Here is a 12333-nt window from a genome sequence, read left to right as displayed (position 1 = left end):
TCCAAAAACTCTTCAAAAAAAGCCACTTGCTCGAGCTCCTCCACAGTCGACTTGGTCGCATCGGTCTCCTCTAGTACCTAAACATATCTCGGAACCTGGTAGGATTTCGATGACTCCTCGCCCTTATCATCTTCATTCAAAAAAGAAGAAGGCATCGGTTCCTATAATTTCTATTTGTTGGACTCTTTTTCCTTGCTCTGGAAACGGTCACATCGTTCATGTCCCTTGCCGCAGGTTGATCTCTTCTTATTCGCCTAATACCTTCTGGAGTAGGAAATTTCAGCAACTGGTGATATGTCGAGGGCACGACCTTCATCTCATGTATCCACGGCCTTCCGAGGATCACGTTATAATCCATGTCACTATCTACCACTTCGAACATGGTGGTTTTTGTTACGTCTTCGGCGTAAGTAGGTAGAAAAATCTCTCCTCGGGTTGTCAAGCTTGTTAAGTTGAAGCCAGCAAGGAGTTTTGTCGCCAGAATGATGTTCTTGGTTAATTTCTCTTGCTCCAGAACTCTCCATTGAATGATGTTGGATGAACTTCCTGGATCAACCAAAACAAGCTTAATTTTGAAATCTAAAACATTGAGAGAGATTACCAAAGCGTCATTTTATGGCAGAAGAAGTCCGTCAGCTTCCTCCTCCGTGAAGGTGATGTCGTCCTCCGAGACTTCTCGGTCTCTATTGCCATGAGTCACCGATATTTTTCATTTTCTGCGCTGCTGAAAAAGTTACCCCATTGACCTTGCTTGCTCCGAAGATCATGTTAATTGTGATCCAAGGTGACTCCGCCGTTATCTCAAAGGGCTCCACATTGTCCCAATTCCAACCATAATTTCTCTGGCGCGGTCAGTTAAAAACTCTCTAAGATGGCCATTCCTTAACAACACTACCACCTCCTCTCGAGGATGTCGGCAATCTCCAGTTCTGTGGCCGTGAGTCCCATGGTATTCACACCATAAACTGAGATCCCTCTGGCTAGGATCCGATCGATTTGGCTTTGGGAATCGGGCTTCTTTGATATTTCTCATTTCCGGCACCAATACTACCAGACTGATGTTAAAGTTATAATCTGACAACCTGGGACATACGGAGTCTCGGTTCCCCGACATCTCCCTTTTATGTAATGACCTGTTAATTCGGCCACGATCTGCCCTTTTGTCGGGAGAAAACCTATCTGATGGCTAAAATCCTTTACTGATGCGTCCATCGGTCCTATCATATGGTAGGAAATGACCTCTGGAGGACCTCCGATCTACACCAGAGTCATTTTTAAACTTGGAACCGAAGAGCCAAGTTGGTCGTCCTCTATCCTTATCATTGACTCGTAGAGGTTATGGACATCCGCCCATGTGGTTGCCTGAAACTCGAAACTCTCATTCAGTTTTCGAGAGTCATCGGAACTTAGTGGGTTTAGACTCTTCGTGAATGCCAACACTTCCCACTCATTCGGAACCGCTGGTAGAAGCATCTTTGACGAGCTCGAAACACACACTTAAATTATGCTCGCTAATTCAATATAATATAGAATAATATCGTATCCACAGTGATTGGATTTAAATATTATTCTCATAGTTTTTAGCTTAGTTTCTATCCAAGATGATCAACAATTGAGATTTATATGTTTTCTAACTAAAATTAACTAAGAATCTAAAGTTATTGACTAATAACAATCAAAGCAAGGAATAAGCAAAGAAGGGTATTAATGGGAGAAGATAGGGGTTGATAGGATAGGTGCAAGATAATTGTTTGGAATCTAACTCTAGGCAATTCACTTCTTATGTTCAAGTGAGTCTCTCGAATTCACTCAATTATTAGTTCAAACGTTCAATAAAAACTCCTCTCTCGATTAAGTATTGACCTTACGAGATGAACCTATTTAAACACGTGAAGATATGCAAGAATGCGTAGTGGATTGGTCTTTAGGAAAATTTCTTTCGATTATTCTCCTAACTAGGTTTACTCAATGATTCAACTAGCCTCCTTTGATTACTAAGAAGAATTAATGAACTCAACCAACAATATAATGCAAGGATATCACAAGTTATGCCTCTCTCGATTACATGAACAAGTGAATATAGATGCAACAATTAATTCATCCAAAAATGCTTCAACTTAAAACTAGAGTTATAATCCACAAACAATCATCAATACACCAAATCCATCAAACCCTAAAAAGAACTACTCCATAGATATGGAGCAATTCATCACAAATAAAATTAAAGTATAGAAAAACATAAATTCAATCCAAACTCGTGTCTTGAGTGAGGAAGGAATAATGAAATCCTTGTGCTTTTGCTCCTCCAACTCCTCCTTATCTTCCTTAGGTCTAAAGTATGTCAAAAGTCCAGAAAGTTTTCCATGTATTTATACCAAGTAGGGTCGGGCCCATACGAAACCACCTTCTCCTAGCCGAAATAGAATTCACTTTGTAAAAGTTGCACAGGCGCACTGTATGGGACGACGCGTCATGCGGGTCATTAGTGAGGAAATCCAAAGAGCTAAGTTCTGACAGACAGCAGGAATTTGTACAAGTGTGGCGTCCCACGCGCCGCAGCAGTGGGATTTTATCAGAGTGTTACTTGTTTCTTGCATTTTACGTCCAGACTTGGTCCTCAACCCCCGAACATGATCACGGCTTAATCCCTTGGGCTTTTACTCAGACTTCAAAGCTTCAAATAGCTCGAATTAGCTCCACAACATCTACATAATTTGGAATCACTCCTACAAGGCATAAAACACACAATAAGTGCAAAACACTATCAATTAAAGCTCAAACATGAATAAAGTGCAGTGAATTAGAGTGTAATAAACAACTAAAATATAAGATTATAGATTATCATCAATCCTTTCCTTCTGGAACCGGATAAAAAATTCTTGTAGCAGCTCGAATTCGCAATTTGAATATATCTGTCTTCTGGTCTGGACCTTCCTTGCTCCAGCATGGGCCTTAATGAATGAATCTACAATCATCTCAAAAGAATCAATTAAATGCTCGGGTAATAGGGACTACCATGTCAGGGCTCCCTTCGTGAGGGTGTCACGAAACATTTTCAACAGAATCGACTTGATCTCATGTTGAGCCAAATCATTTTCTTTCACCGTCGTGGTGTAGGTTGTGATGTACTCTTATGGGTCCGAAGTCCCATCGTACTTTGGTATGTCCGGCATCTTGAATCTCTTCAGAATTGACCCTGGTGCTACAGTTGGCTTAAATGGCAACTGTATGTACCTTTTTGAATCTGGTCCCTTTAACACTGGTGGTGCGCCCGGAATCTGATACATCCGAGCGTGAAACTCCTTCACATTCTTATCCATTCGTTCGTTCATTTCTCTCATGAATATCATGAGCTCGGTTTTGAAAGGATCACTCCAGTTGTTGTTCCTAGATCCGCTACCGGTCCCTCCGGCTTCGTCGAAACCGACTTCGTCCCTTGGGGTGTTTTTATCGGCTCTCTGAACCGTTTGATTTGCGGGAACACTGGGAGGAATGGGGACCCTCCCGTTTGCATTATTAGAATCTCCTGACAATACTTGTTTTAATTTTTTCATCACTCGATCCTCCCTTGAGAGATGATCCGTGATTGTTCTATGATGTTCCCTCAAGAGTTTGACCGTCTCTACGATGTGTTCCTCCTCTGCATCATCAAGAGTTGAGTTCCGTATGTTCCGAGTATACTGACCTTCACGAACGGGAGTTGTCTCGACCCCTTCATTGCGGGTCTCGCTGATTGAGTCATCACGCTGGGACAATTCTTTCTGTTCAATACGTGCTTGAATGTTTTGTGCATTGTTGACATTATTAGATACCATCTCTGATTCTTACTTAGAAAAAAACCAAAACTTGTTAGTAATAAACGAATGGATCAAAGCAATTACACAACTGTTTATGCCCTACGGTGGACGCCAAACTATTTACCCGTAAAATAGTACAATTGAATTTGTAACGTGGTTTATAGACAAGCGAATCGATTTAATCCAAAAATAATAAAGAAATAGAACAAAAATAAGATTAGCGATTGAAATCAAAAGGAAGACAGCAAGCCTGATTCTGAGCTCGGTCTTTCCTAGAGCAAGAATAATAATAATCATAGAACAATGATAACAATGCTTTTGATTGAGCTTGAAACAGTATATTATAGCTTTTGTGTGCAGAATATTTCATGTCTTACAAGAATTAATATTCTTGAATGAGAATAAAAATGTCATTGATGGGTGCATAACAGCTAGCTTTGAATGCAGATATTCTCTGTAACAGCTGCTCATTAAATGATATTCGATATCAAGCCTTTGAGTCTTTGCCATCGGTTGTGCTCCCTTCGGGGTCCATCTTGTACCGGTTACGCACTTCGTAACCGATGCTGATTATTCATCGGTTCAACTTCCGTCTGTTCCTGATTTCACGTGTCTCCTCGCTATTTATCCACTTGTAATCAATCAATTTCACCCCATACAATTACTATTTTATTTTTTTTAAATTGCACCCTACGCTCTTTGCGAGGATTTAAACTAAAAGACACAGCAATGTCGTTCCTACTTCCAAGGTTATATATTGGTCTATGTGACTGAATTTCAAGATAGTATTATGAGAATTTTCTCCCTTTTTTTTTGTTTAATTCCCTTGGGCTCCTGTGTTGCATCTTCTTCTATTTTTTTCTTTTTTTGGGGGGAGGGGCATTGGAAACAGATCAATTGGGGGGGGGGGGGGGGTCTAATTAATTTCACTTGTCGTTGAACTTAAAAAATATTACTACTTTTCTGCTGATAATGTATGAGTCGCTCAAGAAAATTTACGGTGAACATTTTATTGGCCCAAGTGAAATTTGTTTTAAAGGAAAAGGGCTAAAAATACTCTTGAACTATTTGAAATAGCTCAAAAATATCCTCCATTTTTTTGGTACCAAAATATTCATGCCGTCTATATTTTGGACCACAAATGCCTTTAAACAGTTAGTCTTACCATTGAAAGTGACATGGCAGTCCAACTGGGCTAGATTTACTTACATGGTCATCTACCTAAGCAATCCAACATGGAAAAATTATTTTTGGACCAGAAATTTTTGTTTAAAATACAAAATCAACACTTATTCCGAAAAAAAAGTATAAAAATTTTCGGAAAAAATATTTTTCCGGAAATTTTCACTTTTTTCGGAATAAGTGTTGATTTTGTATTTTAATTAAAATTTTCGAAATAAATAATTTTTCTGGAAATTTTTTACTTTTTTCAGAATAATTGTTGATTTTGTATTTTAATAAAAAATTTTGAAATAAATAATTTTTTCGATTTTTTTTTACTTTTTTCGGAATAAGTGTTGATTTTATATTTTAATAAAAATTTTCTAAATAAATAATTTTTTCGGAAATTTTTTACTTTTTCGGAATAAGTGTTGATTTTATTTTATTTTTTAAAATTTCGAAATAAATAATTTTTCCGGAACTGTTTTACTTTTTTCGGAATAAGTGTTGATTTTGTATTTTTTTAAAAACAATCGAAAAAATAATTTTGCCATGTTGGATTGCCTAGGTGGATGGCCATGTAAGCAAATCTAGCCCAGTTGGACCGCCATGTCACCTTCAATGGCAAGACTAACGGTTTAAGGGCATTTGTGGTCCAAAATATAGACGGCAGGGATATTTTTGGTACCAAAAATAAACGGAGAGCATTTTTGAGCTATTTAAAATAGTTCAAGGGCATTTTTGGCCCTTTTCGTTGTTTTAATGATTGGCAAAGGAACTCAAGCATGAACCAGGTCCGTACACAATGTACACAGATACAGACAGATTCGAGCATAAGGGATGTACGTGAAGGAGATAAGCTTAAGTTGTTATTCATGATCGAAAAGGTTGCATAAATAATAAGAAGAAAGACTCCTTACTCGAAGAGAACTTTATCCAAGATAAGGGAGGAGTTAGAAGTTGAAGATAACTAGAACTCTTCCACCAAGGAAGAGTAGCATTAGAACTCTAGTTATTTCTTATTCTACTAACTCTATATATCGCATGATGTTCTCATTTTACAGGCACGTACAAACGATGAAGTTAAACGTGAGTTGAGAGCAAAATAACAAGGCATTTTGCAAACAATTCTTGTGTGATTCAAGTGTGCGAACCTGAAGCTACATAAATCAGATAGAAGAATCAGTTCCAAGTGTCTGTCTTTTATTCTAGTTCAATTGTAGTATGTGTTTTTCAAGTTGTACCTTTTAGCTTTATCTACACTACTAAAAATTCGGCAAAAATCATCCAAAAAAACCGATTAAAGTAGGTCGATAATGGCCAATAACCGTCCAAAATGCAATCATTAACGTGTGGTCGGTATTTTGAAGGTCGGAAGGGCATACCGACCAAAGTTGGTCGGTCAATTAAACCGACCAACTTTGGTCGGTCAATTAAATTCAAAAAAAAAAATTACCGAAAACACCGACCAAAGTTGGTCGGTCTTTTAATTATGTAATTAAAAAATGCACCATCTGAGAATCAAATCGGGGTCTGTACTGTGGCAGGATACTATTTTACCACTAGACCATTGGTTGCATTTTGTTTTAAGATTCTCTTTTATTTCATTTGTACTCTTTAATTATATTTTCGGACGAAAATAACCGACCAATGTCGGTCGGTTTTATTAAAAAATAAAACTACTGATCGAATTCGGTCGGTTTTTCAAAATGACCCGCCGAATTGACCGAACAATTTCGGTCGATTTTTTAATATTAATTTTAATTTATTATAAATAAAAAACCGACCAAAGTTGGTCAGTTTTTTGAAAAATAAATTTTACGGGACTCAAAAAAATTTTCTCGCATTTTTGCACCAAAGAAAACCGACCAAAGTTGGTCGGGTAAAAAAAAATTAAAAAATAAAATATTTTAAAAAAACGACCTACTTTGGTCGGTTGTTTGGCCGGTTTTTTGATCGACCAAAATTGGTCGGTAGACCGCGGTCGGCTTTTGTCGAATTTTTAGTAGTTCTAGAAACGATTGTATTAGGTACTCTGAGTATTCAAGTTAGAGTTAACTTGAAGTTGTCGCAACAGTTAGAAGTTGGATACCATAACGGGATTAGAGTTAATCCTTAGGTTTACAAAGAGTTTTGTAAATGCTGTTTTGGCTCAGTGATTTAGTGCAGTGTTGGGAAAAATCCTACTGAGTAATAGGTCGTGATTTTTTTACCTTTTGAGCCGAGTGTTTTTCACGTAAAAATACTTGTGTTCTTTACTTTCCGCATTTACTATTTTTGCAACAGTAGTATAAGGAACACATAGAAAAACCAGGTCCTTCTATAATCAGTGCATACGAAAATTGAATACCACACAAATCACCCCTCTTGTGTGGCAGTGAAGTAAAAAAATCACATTTATGCCATAGCAACTCCAAAAAATGAAGAGCAGCAATTCCATTGATTTGGTCAGGCATTATGCGGCGTCAACTTGATTTCTATCATTAATTAAAGGAAAAAGGTCCAAAAATAACCTTGTGGTATTCGAAATGGATCAATTATAACCTCAATTTAAATTTGAATCCAAAAATGACCTTGCCATTATAAAATGGGTCTAATAATGCCCTTGTGTTATTCAAAATAGATCAATTATAAAATGGATCTAAAAGAATGGGTTATAATTGATTCATTTTGAATAACACAAGGGCATTATTAGACCCATTTTATAACGGCAAGGTCATTTTTGGACTCAAATTTAAACGGAGGTTATAATTGATCCATTTCGAATACCACAAGGTCATTTTTGGGTCTTTTCCCTTAATTAAATTCATGTACGAGAGAAATCAAAATAGAAAAGGAAGTCAGCTAGTAAAAGTACTCTGTTTTGTTTTTGTATGACTCCTGCTTTCTTAGTTAATTCCATAAAACTTATATATTTTTAATTTATTTGGATGAGTTTTAATCTTAATATTCTTGTTTTGCCCTTAATATGATACTCTCTTTTAAAAACTATTGATATCACATGTTTAACACCATTACTCCTAGATGCAAAGAATATTCTTGGTGTGCACATATAAAACTTATTTATCAAAAGTATTTTTCGCTAAAAATATGGTAAAAATAATCTCTTATGATCAAATACAAATAGAAAGCAATTGATATTGATACAATTTGCTTCCTTAATTCAATTAGTAGGACCCCTAGAGTCCACTTTTTTCCCATGAAAGAAAAATTTAGATTGAAAAAAAATGATCGTAGTGATCTCATTGTCATATTTACCAATCTCCTATATTAGATATTACCGATTTTCGGCGGAAAGGTCAATATAACCAAAGTAAGAGTCTTAATGGGCCATAAAGGCATAAAATGGATCTTCACCTTTTTTTATCAATTAAACATATCATACTATATAACATGAAATAGGGTGCACACACAAAAGAAAGGAAGATTTAAAACAAAAAGAAAGGGTAAGATGATAAATGGGCCTGAAATGACGTATTACATGACAAAAGAACGTGGTAAGAAAGGCAAAAAGAAGAAGAAGAAGGTAACTTGTTAAATATGCCTGAATGACGTATTGCATGACTAATTAAAGAACTTGCTAAGAAATACATTAAGTGGTCTTTTGGACATAAGAATTGTAAAATTTTAAAAAACAAATCAAGTAAAAATGGTATTTAAAAATTAGAATTGTGTTTGGAAATAAATATAATTTTAGATTTTTTTTATAGTTTTATGAGTTATCTGAGTGAAAATTTTGAAAAATAATTTTTTGGTGTTTTTTAAATTTTCGAAAAATTCTAAAATACATATTCAAGTAAAAATTAAAAAATTTATGATCAAACACTAATTTAAAAAAAAAAAAATTATGTCCAAATGGGCTCTAAATTAATACACAAGCCCCATAAGTTCATAAAAAAATTAAATTAAATTCCATAAGTTTAGTCTTCTAGAAACAACCGTGTGAAGTGATGGGACCGCCAATCTCTTTTCCTACAAGGAAAAAAAAGTCACTTTCTGAGAAAACAAAAAGGAAAATAAGAGCACTTCCTAAAACCCCTTAATTCAAACACTATATAAAACCCCCGCACAGCACAGCACAGAACAGAACAGAACAGAACAGAACAAGCAATTCTCTTTCCCTCATATTCACAGCATAAAAAACCAAAACAGAAAAAACGAATCTATACAGCTATACTTAATCACGCAAAACAAAATCATGCAGGAAGCCATAGACGATAATTATTTGTGCCCTAGCTTTAGCAACTTCGGATACTTGGCTGAAATTGCCGCTAAAATCTCCGATGAATTTCAGGAGGCAGCGGAGGAGAACGCTACCGATAGCTTCGACGGAGATAACAGCGAGGAATTAGATTTTGAATTCTCAACCATGGAACTCATCTACGGCGGTCAAACTGAATTTCAGTCAATTTTCCCTGTTTTCAACCGCGATCTATTATTAAACGTTAACAATGAATCGTCGTCGTCGGATGCCGTTGATAGTGAAATTCGAATTCCGTTGAAGAGCTTTTTCCTAGAAGAACTGGAATCCACGACGGCGTCGGCGTCGGAGGCGTCATCGGATGTGGATGAATTGGAGATTTTACCGCCGGGAACTTATTGTGTGTGGAAGCCGAAGATAAGCGACCCGTTACCGGGAAAATGTAAGAAGAGTAAATCAACTGGATCGGCGCCAAAGCGATGGCCGAAGCTTCGAGATTTGTTGCGGCGGAGTAATAGCGACGGCGAGGACACTAGTTTTGTATTTCTCACACCGAAAAAGTCAATAAAAAGCGAAACAACGAATTTAGGTGAGGTCGTAAAGGCGGCCGGAAAATCGAAGCAGCTGAAAGGAAGTGGTACGGGCGGAGAGTCGCCGGTGGCGGCTTACATACGGAATAGAGCGACTAACCAAGTTGATAAGAACAGAAGAAAATCGTATTTACCGTATAGGCAAGACCTAATAGGATTTTTCGCCAGCGTTAATGGTTTGACTAATGGTTTGAGTAGAAGTTATCGGCCATTCTAACACCATGCAGATGTCAATGGATCGGAGGAAAAAAAAAAAATTTCCATATATTTAAGTTTTGAAGGAAGAGTTGTCTCTTAGTATCATGTATAGGAGATTGCCAGTATCTGGTAAACTATTGGCACGATAATACTATCATAAAAAGAACCAAGTAAATGCCTCAAGTCATCGATTAATTTCAAGTTTTTCCTTTGTGATTTTTTCACCAACCATCTCAAAATATATGTCACTTATTTAGTTCCCAATTTCTAAATTAAAGATTCACTAATATTTTAAAATGTTTCTTATAGTAACATTTCCCTGAGAGAGGTTACTGCAAAGTGCAAATTTTGCTTGTCTGTGATCTTTCGGATTATAGATTATATATGAATTTTTTGATGCTTTATTGCTTACGAAGTTGCATGGAAAAGAGAGCAGCAATACATCAAACCTGACAGAGAGGAAAGTGGACTCTTTTAAATGGAAAAAAATGAAATGAAAAAAATTAAGCAAGTGTTGTCTAATAAATGGCGAATAGCTATTATACCATTCATTTCTGGCCGCCAGCCCCTACCTGTGTTTATTAAAAATATAAGGCCTATTATCAATTTTAACTCGCATCAAAAATTATTTATTTTTGATAGTCGAAAAAGTGTATAAAATTTATATAATTTTTGTATATAGCATATAGAATGTCTATATATACAAAAAATATACAAATTTTATACTCTCTCCATTTCAATTTATGTGAACCCATTTGACTGGGCATGGAATTTAAGAAAAGAGAGAATACTTTTGAACTTTGTAGTGTAAAATGAGGCACATATATTTTGTGTGGCTATAAATCATTGCATAAAGGTAAATTATTTCCAAATAAGAAAAAATGTCATTCTTTTTTACACGAACTAAAAAGAAAATAGGTTCACATAAATTGAAACGGAGGGAGTACATATTTTCGGCTATTATTTTTACAGCAACTACAGTGTCATTTTTCTAAAATATTATTATTAAAAGGTAATAGTGAACCCTCTATCATAATGTGCGCGTCAATTAGTTTTGTGATTCTTTACAAACCTATTTTTAGTTTTATAACTTTATTTCTTTTTTTTTTTACATATGAAAGATTTACTTTTACACGTAAGAGAACTGTCTTTTTTACACATAAGAGATCTAAAAATATTATTTTCTTAATTTTAAAATTATAAGGGGGCATAATATACAAATAACACCATAACGTGTCTTATTTAGGAAGAAAAGTAGTACTCCCTCTCTTTCAATTTAAATGAGGTAGTTTGACTCAGCACGGAGTTTAAGAAAAGAAAAGAAGACTTTTGAAATTTGTGGTTTTAAAAGCTTAGGGGTAAAAACTTTGTGTGGCCATGATATTTGTGTGGTTATAAAAGCTTCTCATTAAGGGTAAAATGAAGAATTTAAAGTTGAATTGTTTTCAAATTTAGAAATGTGTCATTTATTTTGGAACAGACTAAAAAGAAAAGTACCTCATCTAATTTGAAATAGAGGGGGTAATAAATATTGGCGTCCTATCTACTAGTCTCTAAAGCCATATACTTCATCCGTTCCACTTTATGTGAATCTATTTCTTTTTTGGCCCGTTCGAAAAAGAATGACTCATTTCTAAATGTGGAAACAATTTAGCTTAAACTTTCAATTCTACCCTTAATGAAAAAATTTTATAACCACACAAATACTCTGCACCCCTTTTTAACTTGTTTAGGACCAAAAATTCTAAAAGTTTCATTTTTTCTTAGAATTTGTGCACAATCAAATAAGTTCACGTAAATTGAAACAACCAAAATATATATTTGGTGCAATCAGAATAATTGATGTCAACTGTTTGTCACACAACAAAGCAATAAGCATAGATAAGGCAAGACGAGCTTACAAGAATAGCTCTAACACGAAGAAGAACCCAACTAAGTGCACCATTTTAATACAGTATGAAACTTATAAGTATACTTGTCACACCTCCTTTTTCCCGGGGATAGGAAAGTTTTTCTAATTAAAGTGACATTAATCGATATGAGATTATTTATTTATTCAGAGTCGTTACTTGGAATAATTTATGGTGTCTCAAGTGACCGATTTATTTTAAATCCCAAATCGAGGAAATTTGACTCTCTTTTATGGTCCGCGAAAATCAGAAGACCGGGTAAGAAATTTTGTTAACCTTGGAGAAGGTGTGAGGCACTCCCGAATTCCGTAGTTTTAGCACGGTCGCTGAACTATTAATAATTGGCCTAATTATATGATTTATTACATGTTTAGAACCCTTTATGTATTAATGCTTCTATATCGCTTTTAATTATTTTAAATAATTATGGAATTTATTTAAACTAGTCGCGATGTCGCGCACTCGCTTGTTTTTGT

The 12333-nt window shown here is 35.5% G+C and overlaps 1 protein-coding gene across 1 annotated transcript; it reads left to right on the top strand.

Annotated features, from left to right (window-relative positions):
- The first annotated feature begins 9036 nt into the window (after positions 1-9036).
- LOC104115583 (uncharacterized) lies at positions 9037-10171 on the top strand. The gene has a single exon (XM_009626253.4). The coding sequence runs from the start codon at positions 9157-9159 to the stop codon at positions 9964-9966; it is 810 nt and encodes a 269-aa protein (XP_009624548.1). The 5' UTR covers positions 9037-9156; the 3' UTR covers positions 9967-10171.
- Positions 10172-12333: the final 2162 nt, after the last annotated feature.

The sequence above is a fragment of the Nicotiana tomentosiformis genome, chromosome 9 (genome assembly GCF_000390325.3).
Source record: "Nicotiana tomentosiformis chromosome 9, ASM39032v3, whole genome shotgun sequence".
Classification (NCBI taxonomy): domain Eukaryota; kingdom Viridiplantae; phylum Streptophyta; class Magnoliopsida; order Solanales; family Solanaceae; genus Nicotiana; species Nicotiana tomentosiformis.
This window is presented reverse-complemented; position numbering and strand designations above follow the sequence as displayed.